This window comes from Myxocyprinus asiaticus, chromosome 33 (genome assembly GCF_019703515.2).
Source record: "Myxocyprinus asiaticus isolate MX2 ecotype Aquarium Trade chromosome 33, UBuf_Myxa_2, whole genome shotgun sequence".
In the NCBI taxonomy this organism is placed as follows: domain Eukaryota; kingdom Metazoa; phylum Chordata; class Actinopteri; order Cypriniformes; family Catostomidae; genus Myxocyprinus; species Myxocyprinus asiaticus.
Window position 1 is genome coordinate 27,459,191 of NC_059376.1, and position 17,471 is coordinate 27,476,661.

Sequence of the window (17,471 nt, forward strand, 5' to 3'; positions counted from 1 at the left end):
TCACTCTGTTGTCTTTGGTCTGTCTATCTCTAGTTTTCACTTCATATTATATTAGTAGTAGTTCAATGTGAGTTCATTCAGGAGGAAGAAGGAACATCAACTGAGCCAAACCAGGAATGGTGTTGGATTTCAGGCAAACACTCTGACTGCCAAGCTCAGCCACAGTTTTATGGACATTTCATTCTGTGTGCAAATACTTTTAACCATTTTTCCAGTCTTAACATGATAACTAATGTTCCCTATCTGTCACTCACTCGACGTCTTTTTGAAAAAAGGCCAAAGGGAATTGGCGAGTGGAATTTGCATGCCACTCCCCCGGACATACGGGTATAAAAGGAGCTGGTATGCAACCACTCATTCAGTTTTCTCTTCGGAGCCAAGTGGTTGTGTTCAGCTAGCTGAATTACTCTACCGATCCATTCACCTCGAAAAGCTGTTGGATTTATGGCACATTACAGCGGCTTCTCCCGCTGGAGATGGTGGGCAAGTTGCAACATGCAACGGGAGCGTAGACCGCCTTGACGGTTGATGTATGCCAGGGGTGTCAAACTCAGTTCCTGGAGGGCCACAGCCCTGCAGAGTTTAGTTCCAGCCCTGCTCCAAAATGCCTCCTTGTAATCTTCAAGCACTCCTGAAGACCTCGATTAGCTGCTTCAGGTGTGTTTAATTAGGGTTGGAGCTAAACTCTGCTGGAATGTGGCCCTCCAGGAACCGAGTTTGACACCCCTGGCATACATCAACCGTCAAGGCGGTCTACGCTCCCGTTGCATGTCGCAACTTGCCCACCATCTCCTCCTCTGGAGTCAGCAACACCTCAAGTCGCTGCGAGCCACTCACATCCTGGTGACCTCAACACTGCGGTGGACGTGCTGTCACAACAGGCTCTGCTCAGGGGAGAGTGGAGACTCCACCCCCAGGTGGTCCAGCTGATTTGGAGTCAATTCGGTCGAGCGCAGGTAGACCTGTTTGCTTCCGGGGAATCCTCCCACTGCACGCTTTGGTAATCCCTGACCGAAGCACCCCTCAGTATAGACGCACTGGCACACAGCTGGCCCCCGGGATTATGCAAATATGTGTTTCCTCCAGTGAGCCTACTTGCACAGACCCTGTGCAAGGTCAGGGAGGACGAGGAGCAGGTCGTCCTAGTAGCACCCTACTGGCCCACCCAGACGTGGTTCTTGGACCTCACGCTCCTTGGATGGGTAGACACGATCACTCAGTCTAGGGCTCCCTCTACGCGGTGCATGTATGCCTTGAAGTGGTGTCTGTTCGCTAAGTGGTGTTCTTCCCGACGCGAAGACCCCCAGAAATGCGCAGACGGATCTGTGCTTTCCTTCCTGCAGGAGGGGCTGGAGGGGCGGCTGTCCCCCTCCACCTTGAAGGTGTATGTGGCCGCCATTTCGGCACATCATGATGCAGTGGATGGTAAGTATTTGGGGAAGCACAACTTGATCATCAGGTTCCTGAGAGGTGCTAGGAAGTTGAATCCCTCCAGACCGCACCTCATCCCCTCGTGGGACCTCTCTGTAGTCCTTCGGGGTCTATGGGGAACTCCCTTTGAGCCCCTGGAGTCAGTCGAGCATAAGGCACTCTCTTTGAAGACTGAACCTTCTGACTGCGCTCACTTCCATCAAGAGGGTAGGGGACCTGCAGGCATTCTCTGTCAGCGAATCGTGCCTGGAGTTCGGTCCGGGTTACTCTCACGTGATCTTGAGACCCCGACCGGGCTATGTGCCCAAGGTTCCCATGACCCTTTTTAGGGATCAGGTGGTGAACCTGCAAGCGCTGCCCCAGGAGGAGGCAGACCCAGCCTTGGCACTGCTGTGTCCGGTGCATGCTTTACGCATCTATTTGGATCACATGCAGAGCTTTAGAAGCTCCGAGCAGCTCTTTGTCTGCTTTGGTGGACAGCGGAAAGGAAGCGCTGTCTCCAAACAGAGGATCGCCCACTGGGTCGTTGACGCCATCGTGATGGCATATCACGCTCAGGACATGACGCCCCCCCGTGGCGTTACGAGCCCACTCTGCTAGGAGTGTAGTGGCCATCTGGGCCCTGACCAGTGGTGCCTCTTTGGCTGACATCTGCAGAGCAGTGGGCTGGGCAACACCCAACACCTTTGCAAGGTTCTACAATCTCCGGGTTGAGCCGGTTTTGTCCTGTGTATTGTCAGGTACGAGCAGGTAAGTTCTGGGACAGCTGGCCGGGTGTACCGCTTGTGCATAGCGCCTTTCCCCTCCCTTGAGGTGAAGACGTGCACTTTTGACTCCCTGTCGTGTTCACAAGCTTTGATCCCTGGATGAGTTTCCTCCTTAGCCCTGTGGCAGACGAGTTTGCAGAGAAATTCGCTGCCGGCCCAGTACATGTGCTAATTAGGCCCTGTACTGGGGTGGGTGCTCCACGGACCACGGCTGGGCTAGCCTGTCCCTATTTGTTGGGCAGTCGACTTGTTCCTGAAGGACTGTTCGACGCTCATAAGAGCATTGGGGGAAGTTACATGACGGCCTGGTGCACTGGCTATGAGGCACACAGCGGTCTGCCCGTCTCGCACCACCAGTCCACGTAACACAGTTCAGCTAGTTGTGGCGTTTTGTATAGGGACCCCTAGTGTCACTACATCAACACAATGTTGAGTGAATGACAGATAGGGAACGTCCTGGTTACTTGCGTAACCTCCGTTCCCTGATGGAGGGAATGAGACGTTGTGTCCCTCTTGCCACAATGCTGAACTACCTGCTGAAATGGCCGGGACCTTGTCTCAGCTCCTCAGCACAAAACCTGAACGAGTGGTTGCATACCAGCTCCTTTTATACCCGTATGTCCGGGGGAGTGGCATGCAAATTCCACTCGCCAATTCCATTGGTCTTTTTTCAAAAAGCAGAGGTGTTTGGGGCTCCCAAGAGTGACCCCTAGTGTCACTACATCGCCACAATGTCTCGTTCCCTCCATCAGGGAACGGAGATTACGAAAGTAACCAGGACGTTTTTCTTGCAAATGTGGAACTAAAAACCAGGAACTAAAACGGTTCAACAAAAAACAGAAAACTAACACATATTTTGCAGAACTTAACTGAAAATGGGAACAAAGGCACTTTCAATTGTTCCGGAGCAACAAAATTATTTTTAAATACTGGTAACAGGTTAATACCTGGTTAATTTTGTTCCAATCATTTTTTAATTAAACCAAAGACTAAATGGTTTCTCACAGTAAGTTTTAAGAAACTACACCACTTTGGGGCTTCACATTCTTTTGTTGAACATGATAATCATGTGCTTTGAATCTGAAGGAAACTGCTGCATCACACATTTCTTTGTCTTAATGCACGTTGTGGATGTAGCCTTCCCTGACATCCTGAAGACCTATTTGCAACTATAAAATTAATAAATATACATGCACAATTAATCCAGATGCAAGGAAAAGTATTGAGGTAAGAAGTACATTTATTAGTTGTTTCCAAGTCTTTACTGAATTATTGTTAGATACGATGCATTAATACAGATTTGTTGCTGCCAGGTTCTGACTGAGAAGCAGATCTGTAATTAAAACAAATAATTCAAATAAAATAATTAAACCATTATAAATTAATTTAAAAATATGGCCCACATAATATGTGATTTAGTCCAAACGTGTACACGCAGTTTGTGCATGCATGCAGGAGAGAGAGACATTTTGGATATTAAATGATTTTAGATGGCCAGATGTCTATATGAAATATTTTTGGGGATACTGTTAGTATTAAGAATACATTTATTGAAAATACATTATTTTATACGGGCTACTGTATACAATGCTTATTATGAGTTCTATGCTGATAATTGCTTATTTTGGGTGAAGAAAGTCTCTTTATTTTGACCTTGTTTCTTTTGCCAGATATGGCAACATGGCAACTGGTATATCACCCACCCCTCTGCACAGAGCACTTTCATTTTAAAAAGAACGTTATTAACCATACTTTTATTTCGTTCAACCCGGTTACCAATTAGAAAGGAGGCATCAGAACACTCGAAAAACATTTTGTTTTTAGTCCCTGATGCATACTTCTTGAAGCTGTATATAAAATGTACTGTAGATGACCGTGGGACACGGTTTGCTCCCCCTACAGGCATAACAGCGAAGTAAAAGTAACTAAAGTAAAAAAAGAGAAAGAAAAAAGTAAACTAAGGATATAGCGTATAACGAAAATGAAGGTGGTAAGACAGTAAAAAGAACAAAAAATAACTGCATTAAAAACAAAAACAGCAGTTTATTGTTATTGCTTTAAAAAAACACCTAGCAGGAATTCCAAACCCTGAAATACCATGACAATAAAATAATATATATCACAAACAATCACATTAATATAAACCTACACAAACATGTCAATACAAACAGAAAATATTTAGGAAGCAACCATAATTAGGAAGGCTCTGTTTAGTTCAACAACCAACACCAGAGAGAAAGATACAACAGGACAAAGAAAGTCTATGTGGTGTTGCATTTCCTCAGAGACAGACAGTGGGCCATTCTGCACAATAACATCTCTGTGAAGAAGAAAGAATTGTGGTTTGGACTTGAGCAAATGTTCAGCACCCTTCGAGACCAGATAACATGTCTGGGGTAAAAAACACAAACTGAGTTCTTTATATGCATAATCATTCTAAATATGCCTCTATGGAAGAGACACATTCTCTTATAACTTCAGATGCTGGCATTAGTGGGCTATACAAAGTATATGCTCTCAGAAGAAAATTGTACAACACATTTTCTTTCCTGGTCCTTTAATTTGGTGCAAGGAATAATCCATGGAAAGTGCTCAAAGAGGTACACATTTCTGGCTTAAAACACTCTCTGCAAATGTGAATTGGGTTGTATGACCATTTCTAGAACAATTATTCATTCTATGTCATGCCAACTGAAAAGTGAAATGTTTTATACATAGCTTTTTGTGTATAAATTAATCTTGTGAATTTAAGATTAATTTATACACATTATTTTTTATATGTAATAAACAATGTATGCCAACTAGTTATCCTAAAATTTTATTCAGCTAATTAGAATGATTCCAAAAACATCTACCTCTTTCTCCAGAACATCTCTCCATGTGTCCTGGTCCTTTTGAAAAACAATACATACAATGACAATTTCCACCAAAACCAGCCCTGTCCCACCACCAAAGAGCACAACTCACATGAATATGTACACTCTCACAATAAATATGTTGTATGGTGTGGGTGAAAAGGAGATAGGTGAGGAAAGAGAGGAGGTTAGTATGCATACATACATTTTCTATGTACATGTGTCATTGTCACACAACACAAAGCACAGATACTGTGTTTATACACAAGTAAAATATATGACCACATATCACCATTGACAAATCGTTGGAATACAAGACCGATTATGGTTTGCAGCAATGCTCAGTGAGAATGTTTTAATTGGATTTGAATCAGAGTACAGAGTCAAAGATAGAAGCAACCAGACTGAAAAACTCGACCCCTGTCCCATACCTGTATATACAACAGTCCAGATCAGGAAAGGACGGTTTGCTGATAGATGTTTGGGAACAAACAAGGGGGAAACTCACTGGTATTTTTTTGTTGTTGTAGTTGCTTTGTTTAATTAAATAATGTAAAAAAAAAAAAAAAACAACAAAACAAAAACAACTGCAGATGCTTTACAGCTAATGAAATAGAAGGTCAGATTTATTTATCAGAACAGAGACAATTCTAATCGTTAATTCCAATTAAGCATACAAAACTTTTTTCTTTTTGCAAATCCTTGTTACCATGACTTTGATTTTGGTCCGATTTACCTTTCCAGGGCAATGATTAAATGATAACTATTACAGTTAGAGCTACTTTCTTTTTTAGTTTCATCATGAATGGAGAAAAACATACAATATTTCAATTAAAAATACATTTGGTTTTGTTTGAAAATCCGTATCATAGCACATGTAAAAAAACAAAAAACAGTTAGTATTTGACTAATACTCATACACCAACATGGTTAACCTCGCAGAATCACAGTTTTCAGGCTTTCAATTTCTGTCTTTGATCAAGACTAAAATAATGTACCTGTTCTTTAAGGACATTACTATAGAAAAAATTATAAAGGGTTAAAACTTCAACGATACAAATTATGTCAAGATATAGTGTGTCATAATTATAGTCTTGCAGCTAAGTACACCCAAGCATCCTTAGGGAATTTTGTCCAAATGCTCCAGAACATTCCTTCCATTGCTGTATTTCATGGTCTGGCGATTTAAAGACTGCCGACTGAATCAGCAATCTTTAAATACAAACCCAAATCCTTTTTGCAGCTCTAATGCCTCTATAGCAAAACTGTTTTGGAAATTTCTGGTAGCATTTACACTGTTGTCGTCCATGTACTGAACTTTAGATATAGCTTATATTTGACTTAATACAGCAGTAGTTTTGCTGGTTTGGCTGGACAATTTGAAGGAATTTATTAAGTACAGTTAAAAGGATAAAGCACTCTGTTCAAAACTCACCATGGAAAATGACAAACGTAAATGGGGACATGAGTATAATCATAGCCAGAGTAAAATCCGTTGGGGGTGCACAGAACATTGAACTGCAATGTCATGCAAAGGCAAAATGCAGTAACTACATATTTTGCCAAAACTTATGCCAGATTTATGCATAAAATCCTGTCTTTTCTGCTTTAGTCTGTCCTGTGACAAACACACTTGGCTCGACTATGCTTAGAATCATTGACATATCTAAGCAGTGTTTACTATGTGTGTATTTAGCTGGACAAACAAATAACTTTGCAGCTCAGACTAAGTGTTGTCATAGTCACTGCATTTTGCCTTTGTAGGGCAGTGCTCCTCAAAATGAAAACCATAACTGAGTTCAGACATAGTCTGATAAATCTAAAGAATAAACTGAATCAATCTCATGAATGAATGAATCAATTAATTAAAGGTGACAGTACATAGTGATGGGACACATTGTTCACAGAGAAGATGGGGCACACCAAAGAGTGGCAGGCGTTTGATGGACAGTGTCCAGATGCTTGTTCCTCTCACTACTCCTGTGGCCCCTCCTCTTCCTGTTCGCCTGTGTGTCTCCGGTTGTTGCGTTTAGGTTTGTGGGCTTGGCTCTGCATCTGCTGCCTGTAGGTCTGGCAGTACTGGCTGATTAGACGCACCTCTGGCAGTGGGTGGAGCTGGAGAGGGGGTGGGGATGGAGGGTGATGATGCAAATGATGGCGACGGTGTTCGGGTTCTATGGGGATGTCCGGCTCAGTCAGCGCCTCGGCGATCTCCCGGTCCAGGATCCGTAGAGAGATACGGGCCACGGTGTGTTTGAAGTTGTTTTCGGTTGCCAGGCAATGGTAAAGCCCTGCATCTGATTGGGTGAGAGATTTCAGCAGGATGCCATGACCAGTCTTCAAGACTTCTTTATCTCGATTAAGCTGAAAGGAATTGTTATATTGTTATACAGGAATTGATAATGACTAGAGGACTCTAAATGTTTTCTGTACACAATCAAATTATAGCACTGTTTTATCTAGGGTTTCTATCTTAGATCATTTCAATGCAATTAAGCAGCATTTTTAGAGAATGTTGCTGCCAGGATCCGCTAATAGTGATGTACTTTATTTGTGTAACTACACATGAAAAATGTTAATCCTGTTAGTAATCTTCATTTTTCTAAATGCATTGGTAATCTGATTATGTTTTTACTTAAGGGACAGTTCACCCAATTATGAAAATTCATCATTTACTCATCCTCATGTTATTCCAAACCCACTTTATTTATTTCTTCCATGGAGATGTTGGGCCAAATCACTTTCATTGCATCTTTTTTCCATACAATGAAAGTGAATAGTGACTGAAAATAACGTTTTCCTGATAACTCCTTTTGTCTTTCACAATAGAAAGAAAGTCATACTGGTTCGGAACAAAATGAGAGTGAGTAAATGATGACAGAATTTTAATTATCCCAGAATACAGTTGCATAATACCAGAATACTGTATTTGTAACAGTGGGAAAACCTCCTTTTAAAAACTGAAATTGTGATTTATTGGTAATGGAACACCAAGAACTGGCGTCTTACTGCTTTCCGTTTGCCGTCCTTCTGGTAGAGCCATTTAACAGAGGCCTGAGGAGACCTCGGCTGGCACTCCAGAAACGTGCTGCTCCCCTCGACCCCAAATTGCACTGTCTCCCTCAGACGCTTCTCTACTGAGAGGGTCAGAGAGGGGCCATGTTCAAGTTTCTGAAAATCTCCTGCACACTGTGAAATTACAACATACAGTATAAGAGCCTGTTTACAAACCTTTAGCATTGAAGCCTCTGCACTGGCGTAAGGGATCTCCGTGTTTGATATCCTGCCTCCTGCTTCTCCTGAGGATTCAATCACAAAGGTTTAAGAAGGCTTAAAAGAGCTTACAACTACTAACCAGATACTTACAAAATATATTCAGGTCTCTCTTGCTTCTGTTTCAAGACTAACTGCAAACACCACACTGTAAACCCTAATGTTATTATTACTGGAGAAATCAAGTTGTCATAAACATACTTGAAATGTCAAGTTTTAGGCTTATAACTCAAACAAGTTCCTTTAACTTATTTTTCTTAAAAATCATTAAAAATGGGGGCAGAGGTTTTAGCCCTTTTGCAGTATTATTTGTTGTTTTGTTGCAAATAGTTGTTTTGTGTGATGACACTATTTAGGTGATCTGTGTCTGCTTTGGTCAATTTGGACCATGTTAACTCTATTTCAGTTCTCCTTGTGCGTGTGCAACTGAAGTACAGGCATATGTGCATTTCTGTGGAGAAATACGTTTATTTAATGAGTAACCTAGAATCAGTTATAATCTTCATTATAATCTTCATCTTCATAACTGTTATTGTATGACATAAATTTAAGTTCCATTCAATTAAAATTATTAAGTTGAAACAACAACATTTAAATAGCAAATTTACTCGCATCTAGTTAGCTTAACTTAAAGTTTTAATTTCATTCTACATGAAAACCAAGTTAAGTGAAATTAATTACACAAGTTTTGGAGACACCATTACTCAATTTCAACTGAGGGAACAAGTTTACTCAATCAACTGGGTCAATTTATTAGGGTTTTCAATGCAGAGTTTATAAAGATTTGTTGAAGGCCAATAGAGCCTTCAGTCATAATGTCAATGGCTAATTTGCCATGGATTCCCTCAGGAATTACCAATGGGTTTTTATAATATTCACTTTTGATTTATGGAGTAAAATAAGGTCACGGTTATCTCATTATTACACATAAATTTTCAAAGGTGTATGTGAGTTTACGTGCTTTACGACTGATGAATAATTCAATGAACAACCGAATGCATTCTTGTGCCAGAATACAGGCGTCTCCAGATGGGTAAGCTCTTTTTAATTTAACATGGCATCTAAAAAAAATATTGCCATTCCCGTGAGAAGTTGAATAAACAGCAAGACAGTGCAATGGTCAAAGACCGTATAGCACATGTTTTTTTTTTTTATTTACTCTTTATTAACAATTTTTTATTGATTCATATATTAAACAAAGAAAAACAAAACATATATATATATACACAGAATCAATATTTAACTCCCACTATTTCCCCTCGCAATCCCCAACCTGGCCCTCAACAACATCCCAGTGGTCACACATGATTATAGACACACACAAACACACAAAATAAAATAAAATAAATATATGTATATATATATATATATATATATATATATATAAAATAATCACACATATTAACAACTACACCTTTTGCTCCACTGCCTCTCCCCGAGAGCCCTCCAAAAACGCCAGATTTCTGCCCCATTTCCCCACAAATGAGTCCAATTTCCCCAGTCTTCTAGATGACCCTTCTTCAAAAGCCACCACCCTCCCCATCTCAGAGCACCGCTCCTGAAATGGGGGCACTCCAGCCGACCTCCATCCCCTTAAAACTATCTGTTTGGCAATCATGACAGAAGTTAAAGCTCTGTCCCCCAGACTCTGAATTAGCAGGGAGTAATACACTGATGCCTCATGACCTTTCCTAAAAGCAGTAATCACCACTCCTAAACACAGTACAGAGCAGGTGGTGCAGCTGTAAATACCTAAAAAACTGAGATCTGGGAATCCCAAAATGTTGAACCAAATTTTCAAAGGATCTCAACACTCTGCTCTCATATAAGTCACCAAGTGTAGTAACCCCCCTCACAGTCTACTCTGACCAGCACAAAGGGGACTTAATACATAATTTTGAGTTCAGCTTAAGGCAACATTTAAATAAATGTCCGAATTAAACACTCTGGACACTTTTGTCCATACCAAGTATGGGTAATGCGAGATAACGGGGTGTTACTTAACTTCTCCGGTTAGTTTGATAGAAAGGCTTTAATAGGGGCGAAATAGGGGCAAGGACATCCTTTTCAGTACAAAACCAGGGAGGGGCTCTCTCAGGTGGAAGCAACCAATGAGCCAAATGTCTGAGACCGAACGCATAATAATGAAACAAAATCTTGGGTAGGCCTAGCCCACCTTTGTCAATCGGCCTATGCAGCTTACTGAAATGTAATCTGGTACGTTTACCATTCCAAATGAAGGACTTCGCTATGCAATCAAATTGCTTGAAATAAGAGAGGGGGACAAGCACACACTTAGTGTCACAGACAACCCATCTGCTCTACAGTAGGTAAATAAATGTGCTCTGACCTCTTGGTAGCCGGGGTGAAAGCAGAGCAAGTTTCTCCATCCCATGCACAATAAGGGTCTCTGGCCAGGCAGCAGTCTGAACAGGCCTTGCCATAAACAGCACACCTGTGCAGGGACACCTGGGTAAGACCCTTTTCTGATGACACGTATAACTGTTGCTGTAAAATACAAGAGACAGACATAATGCTTACAAAGAACACACTGTAATTTTTCAGTCACGATAGTCATTAATTATTACTGTAGATCAAGTAAATTGATGTTGTTTAAATATTTTTACTGGAAAACAAGACAAAAACACTCAGTAGGACAACAATTTTTGCAGTGGAGCTGTAAGAGCATTTACATAATCAGGTTACTTACCCTTTTAGAAGACATCTTCAGAGTTTTAACAGGTGCTGGTGTCTGAGCAACATTAGAGAGAGAGATTCTTATATTACACTATTCAAAAATCACACATTATGGCCTGTCTAGGCTTATAACAATATTTGTTTATGTAATAGGAAAAAAGTCACATGAACACTAGTAAATTTACCTTGAAGACTTCAACCTCCTCCAAAATGAGCTCTTCTGTTGTGCTGATGTCTTTTGGTAAGACAATCACCTTCTGGACTGTTCCACGATCTAAAATTAGGGGTGTACCATAATTAATTGGCCATGCTTTTAAATGAGTCACAATACACCTGCATATGCAACAGAAATCTAGAAATCACCCTGTATGTACTTGAACCGGAAGAATTTGACATGATCAGAAATGTCTAACCTGTGCCCAGGAAGAGCACTTCATATCTCCCATCCACAGCATCCACCAGGTCCACAGCAATGGTGGTAAAACGGTAATCAACTCCTGTCCTGACCACCAGGGGGCGCTTGTGTATTGGGTATATGGGTTGATACATCAGAGGATGGGCACGAACAAAGTTTACAGCCTCCTCAGAAAAGGCCTTAGTGGTGTGGAGATCAGGGGTGAAGGTTCCTCCGGGACACTGTGCAATGAAAAATGAGAGTGAGAAAGAAGAAATAGTGATTCTTACAGCCTGTAAGAATGCACTCAAAGAGTGAGATACCAACAATGATTCAACAACTAGATACAACAAATACAAAAAAAAGTGACACATTTTTAAAACTGATTCTCACAGTCCCTGGTCGTGGGTAGGGGATTTTGCCAGTGTAGGGTGTCCACTGGTAGTTGTGACCGTGTTTGTGAGAGAAGGGCCCATTGAAGACATTTCTGATGTCAGCCATGGAGTATACACACACAGCAGAGCCTTTAAACACAGAGCTGGACAGAGAGAAAGAAAGAGTTCCAAATGTTTTAAATGTATTCTAACCAAAATTATGTCTAGAAGTGTGTAACCCAAGTATTGTAATTTTAATTTAATTAAAAGTCTGATTACAGGAATTTAAAATGTAATCCCTTACACTACTTTTGACTACAGTAACTAATTAATTTTTAATTGTGTTACACCAGGGGTTTTCAAAGTCTTGAACAACACATGATGACACATCAACCCGATATCATGTTGAACTCGTAAAAATGGACACGTGTGATTTTGTTCAACATATTTTCGGATTTTCTGCACCCTAGATAAACTTGTGCAGCTGTTTTCAACTGAGGTGACAGAAGATGACAGTCACAACAGGGGCCGGCTGCACCAGCTGTGCGTAAGTTAAAACTTAGCCTAGTTGTGGAGTAAATGGGCACTAAGTCACAATTTACGCACTACTAAATATTTAGGTGTTGCACCATTAAACTTAGGTAGGACATAACCCTACGTATAAACTAAATATTTACAGCAGACTAAAAAGACTTTTTGGAATAAAAAAGCTGACTCATTTACTGACATCAATGAGCTCATGTTTTGGCTGACATACATATATGATGGTGTTGGCATTTACACTCATTTACATTTACGAGAGAGAAAAAGAATGTACTATTTAAACAGCTCTTCAGCATGAAACCGATCTAACGGTGCCGTTTTCAGGATGCATCGGCCGTTGTGAAGTTTCAACATATACGAAATATATAAGATATTAAAATGAATAAATGTCTATTTTTCCAGCCTGTTGTATTAGTATTTATTTATCACCCCTTATTTATTTTAGATACAGTTCCTATAATATTGTTATTTACATAGGGCAAATATGCTATTTATTAAATCTACTTTTATTACGTATCGTATTTTAATGGGGATATAATTTATTACAGCTGACATTTATGTGAACAAACAAGGTTTGAACATCAACCGTAACAAGATCAAATTGAAGTTCACGGCTTTTTAACACTTCTGTGTATAAATTTGAAGGCTGTTTATTGGATAAATACTGGTAAACGTCATAATATGCGACTACGAATTACATTACGGAGAGCTTACGACATATTAGTTAAGGCTTGCCTTAAGAACAGGTGGTGCAACCGAATTAAGCACTGACTTAGTTACAAACTAACTAGTAGTTACTAAGCCCTTAGTGTGAACTTTACATCCCAACTTACGTGAGAACTTACACACAGCTGGTGCAACCCTACCCAGATGTTTAACTGATGTTTTTATTTGCTCACGTCACTTACATCATAATATTATTCTTACAATACGAATTTAACCATGCGTAATGCTGCATTTTCTAAAAAAATAAAAAAGGTTACTGGCCAAATGACGAGTTGATTACTCAAACTCCGGTATGATTTCTCCCTTAATATAACACATCTGCAGAGTCAGAATCTGAATGATCAGAGGCAGAGCTGTGTGGCTTTATAATAGATTTGCAAATGCATAGGACACGTTTTGAGCTCACACACACCCTCCCTGAGCGAGAGCAGGGAGATTTCATAGAGCAGCATAGTTTATTTGAGAGCGCGTCCAGATTTGAGCAAAAGCCTAGGACTTCGGAGCAAAAGGAGAGATTCGCACTGGCGCAACCGGTACATGGATGCACTCTCGCATGATCTGCATGTTGTTCTCTCAACATTAACAGTATTATAACGCCATTTATCTTCATGATACATTTTTATTGTATTTATGTATTTTTTGATTTTACTTGGTGAAATTCTCATCAATCTCCGTGCCTCCCTTGACATGCTCTGGCGCCCCCTTTGGAGGTGCGCCTCCCAATTTGAAAACCGTGGTGTTACATCAAACACTGATTTCAAGCTCAAAAGAGGACAAAAAAGCACCATAAAGATACCATAAAAGCAGTCAATATGACTCATGCACTTTATTCCAAGTCCTTTAAGGCCATATGACAGCTTTGTGTGAGGAAAAGGCCGAAATTTGAATCGCTATTCATTCGAAAAGAGCAGCTTCGACTTTTTGGTAAATATTTTAATTTGTGTTCCATGGAAAAAAAAAAAAAAAAATGACATGAGGGTGAATAAATTATTTCATAATTTTCATTTTTGAGTGAAATGTAAGCGCAACGTAGCTCTAGCGGGAAGACTAGCAGCTGTACATCATCGCACCATTAGCTAGGTAACTCCTAGCCAGTCACATGTATGCCAATTCTTTATATGTCTGCTCACAATCTATCACATTGCTGTTTCAGTGCACTAACATGGCAACCTCCACCACCCCACCACCACCAGTTGAGTCCTGTCCTGCACGGGGGGTAGGCTCCTCACCCCTGCCTCCTATCTCCGGCAGGATATGACAGTCAACTTCTTCAGACTGCCAGACGGGGCTTACGCCAAAGAGAGACATTACATTTCTGTTTTATATTCATCAAATAAATGTCATCTTAAATTTCACTCAAGTCTGCAAGTCTTCCTGATAGAACTATACCTTTACCTCTGTATAAAATAATATATTAAAAGAATATGTACAGACTACAGATTGCCTGAATGTTTTGGGTAATATACTGAGTGAATGTCTCACCCAGCTGTGGAGAACACAGCATACACGATGGGGTTACGCTCATCATGGGTCCTCTGTATGAAAACATCCCCTACAAAACAAACACATAGCAGTCGCTCAGGCTTTGGGCTGATTATGGCAAAGCTGTGATCGTGGAAAAGAAAAAACTATGCCTTACTCAGTTCATCAAAGTAAGTTTCAACACCATCTGCACCAATTACAGAACAGACCAGTCGTGCTTTGAGGAACGTTGTCCACTTATTCACCAATGACCTTTGACCTCCATCATCATTCTGAAGAGAAACACACACACACACACACACACAGATAAAAGACTAGACCTTAAACAAACCTTGGGTTCATTTGATTTACATGACTAATTTGCATGACAAAAAAAATCCTGATTAAAAGTTGATAATTAAGTCAGAATGCGGCTTAAAGGGATAGTTCACTCAAAAATAAAAATTTTGTTCACTCATTCACTCACTCTTATGTAGTTCCAGCCCCTTATGACATTCTTTCTTCAGTGGAACACAAAAGCAGATGTTAGGTACAATGTTAGTCTCACACACTTTCACTTTCATTGCATTCCCCCCCCCCAATACATAAAAGTGAATGGTGTCTGAGCAAAAATTCTGCAAAAAAACATCTCCTTGTGTTCCACGGATGAAAAAAAGTCATATGGGTTTGCAACAACATGAGGCTGAATTCATTCTGGGGTAATTCTATTCCATACAGAGAAGCAGCTTTGCAGTATATCTGGATTTTCTCACCAGACAGACTCTGCCCACTCTAGCAAGAACGCTCGGAGCGCTGCCCCCTGAAGCGTCTAAACTCTTCTCCCGAAAGAGAAAGTAAAGTTTGTCATCATTCTTTTCGGCACTGTCGGGAATCTTCTGGATTTTAATAAACACAGGCTCTGATGGAGAGATCAAGGGATTTATGAAAAGATAAAAATATTATTTTGTCAGTGGTCTGTCTGTCTTTTAATCTGTCTTTTCACTAAACTTCTAAGCATACCGTTTAGCCATCGAGAGTCATACTGCTCTGTTCTGACAGCAGGCCGGTCCCCCAAAGTCCTAAAGATAGCTGGATCTGTACCCATGAAGTCCACGTGCACTCCAGCGTACAGGTTCCCATCTGAGGAGAAAGGACAGAGAGACAATTTGGAATGAACAAATAGGGAAATGACTACAGCCCATTCCAGATAGATTATATAAGATCCTAAATTACACAAGGCTCCTCCTAATATTAGAAATTCTTAACAAAGAAAGAGAGAGATCTCACTGATCAGAGCTGCAGCATTCTCCTGCCGGGGATCATATGGAGACTTTCCTTTTCCAGAGTCCACATAACCAGGAACTAGCCGGAAGAGATATTCCTACACACAATCACACGCATACACAGCATACATGTGATGAGTGTGATTGAACTGTGAGCATCATGTTGTGTATGGGTGTGGGTCAAGTTTTGCCTACATTATGGTGACCAAATCTCCCCACAAGCAACCAGCAAACAGCAAAAAATGAAAGACTTCATAAACATACCAAATAATCTTATAATGAAAACCTAAAACTGCAAAAAGGTGTGTGTAAGGGTTAGGTTTAGAGGTAGGTGTAGGGTTAGGGGATGGAAAATATGATTAGCTCAAAGTAAAAGCAATAGAAGTCAACGAAACATGATACAAAACAAATGTGTGTGTGTGTGTGTGTGTGTACCTCAGCTCTCCAGCCTCTGTTGATGAAGGTGCAGATGGGTTTATAAGCTCCTGTGCCACAGGTGTACAGGTGAGTCCTGTTCCACGGCTCGATCAGACGCACAAAGTTAGCACACTCTCCCTAAGAACACAAGCAATTAGAGACCAGACCAGATGTTTTACATTCAGTGATTTAATAAATGCATTCACGATCTGATTCAATACTGAATCCTAACAGACTGTAAAAGTGTACCTGTCCTCCTTTGCCAGTTAGTTTACACTCTCCCTTTCTTTGTGCTGTCGCTGGCCAGTGAATCTGAAAACAAAAGAACTTTTTGAAATACTCCATCATCAGTACAGAAATACTGTGATCATCAGACAATAACCAAAATCTGAGATGCAGATGAAATGCTGTAATAAATTATTTTGTCTTACAATAAGGGGTTCTTTATTGACATTTTGCATGTCCAGAGAGACCACATATTCGCGGCTGCCCAGGTAGAGCCGTCCCTGGTCCTGGTCCATGTGCAAAATTCGGTAGTCACTGGTGTTGAAGGAGAAACTGAACGGTCGTATGGTTTTTGTCTCCAGTAACTCTGAGAAACAGAGCCAAATGTCAGGTCAGATACCAGAATTTACCATAACATCAACAAATCCCTTCCTAAACTCCTTACTCAATCTCAAACTGTTCCAAACTCGAATTACTTTCTTTCTTCTGTGTAACACAAAAAGAGATGTTAGGAAGAAATATTAGGGACTGACAGCATCGGTCACCTTTCACTTTCATTGTATGGAAAAAATATCTGCTTCAACATTCTTCAAAATTTCTCCGCTTGTATTTCATGGAACAAAGAGAGTCAAGTCAAGTGAGTTTAGAATGGCATGAGGGTGAGTAAATGAGAACAGAATTATCATTTTTTGGGTGGACTATTTCTTTACATATACTGTACACTCATTCATAAACACAAATGTATGAAAACAGGTTTGGGAGCACTTCTTTATCTGACATATTTTTTTGCATAGCAGGTGCTGGTGGTTTCCATCTCTCTCTTCTTTTTTAATCCTCTCTCTGTCTTTCTCTATGAGGGAGGACACGAGGGAGAATGGAGCAGGTGCAGAGATGAGAGATGGCCTCAGCTGTCTGAGCATGCCTTGCTCTAGTGTACTAAGTGTCTGTTCCCTGTCTCTATCCCTTCTAGGCACTAATTTCCCCAAAGACACGTCACAGATCAAAAGAAAGCATTTTACACCAAA

The 17,471-nt window shown here is 40.6% G+C and overlaps 1 protein-coding gene across 2 annotated transcripts in view; it reads right to left on the reverse strand.

The window, feature by feature from the left end:
- Positions 1 to 5,375: 5,375 nt before the first annotated feature.
- Positions 5,376 to 17,471, reverse strand: part of LOC127424179 (semaphorin-3F-like) — a 62,536-nt gene continuing 50,440 nt past the window's right edge. The window contains exons 3-18 of one of the 2 annotated variants that reach the window (XM_051669140.1): positions 16,653 to 16,813; positions 16,471 to 16,533; positions 16,240 to 16,359; positions 15,809 to 15,902; positions 15,542 to 15,661; positions 15,295 to 15,440; positions 14,700 to 14,814; positions 14,543 to 14,612; positions 11,811 to 11,955; positions 11,437 to 11,659; positions 11,209 to 11,297; positions 11,037 to 11,078; positions 10,677 to 10,834; positions 8,285 to 8,352; positions 8,063 to 8,187; positions 5,376 to 7,417 (exon numbers count right to left, since the gene is read on the reverse strand). In XM_051669140.1, coding sequence (XP_051525100.1) covers positions 7,028 to 7,417; positions 8,063 to 8,187; positions 8,285 to 8,352; positions 10,677 to 10,834; positions 11,037 to 11,078; positions 11,209 to 11,297; positions 11,437 to 11,659; positions 11,811 to 11,955; positions 14,543 to 14,612; positions 14,700 to 14,814; positions 15,295 to 15,440; positions 15,542 to 15,661; positions 15,809 to 15,902; positions 16,240 to 16,359; positions 16,471 to 16,533; positions 16,653 to 16,813 — 2,129 coding nt within the window. In that variant the 3' untranslated portion in view covers positions 5,376 to 7,027. Of the gene's footprint in view, positions 7,418 to 8,062; positions 8,191 to 8,284; positions 8,353 to 10,676; positions 10,835 to 11,036; positions 11,079 to 11,208; positions 11,298 to 11,436; positions 11,660 to 11,810; positions 11,956 to 14,542; positions 14,613 to 14,699; positions 14,815 to 15,294; positions 15,441 to 15,541; positions 15,662 to 15,808; positions 15,903 to 16,239; positions 16,360 to 16,470; positions 16,534 to 16,652; positions 16,814 to 17,471 lie in introns of both variants that reach the window. The other variant, XM_051669139.1, reaches the window with a different exon arrangement.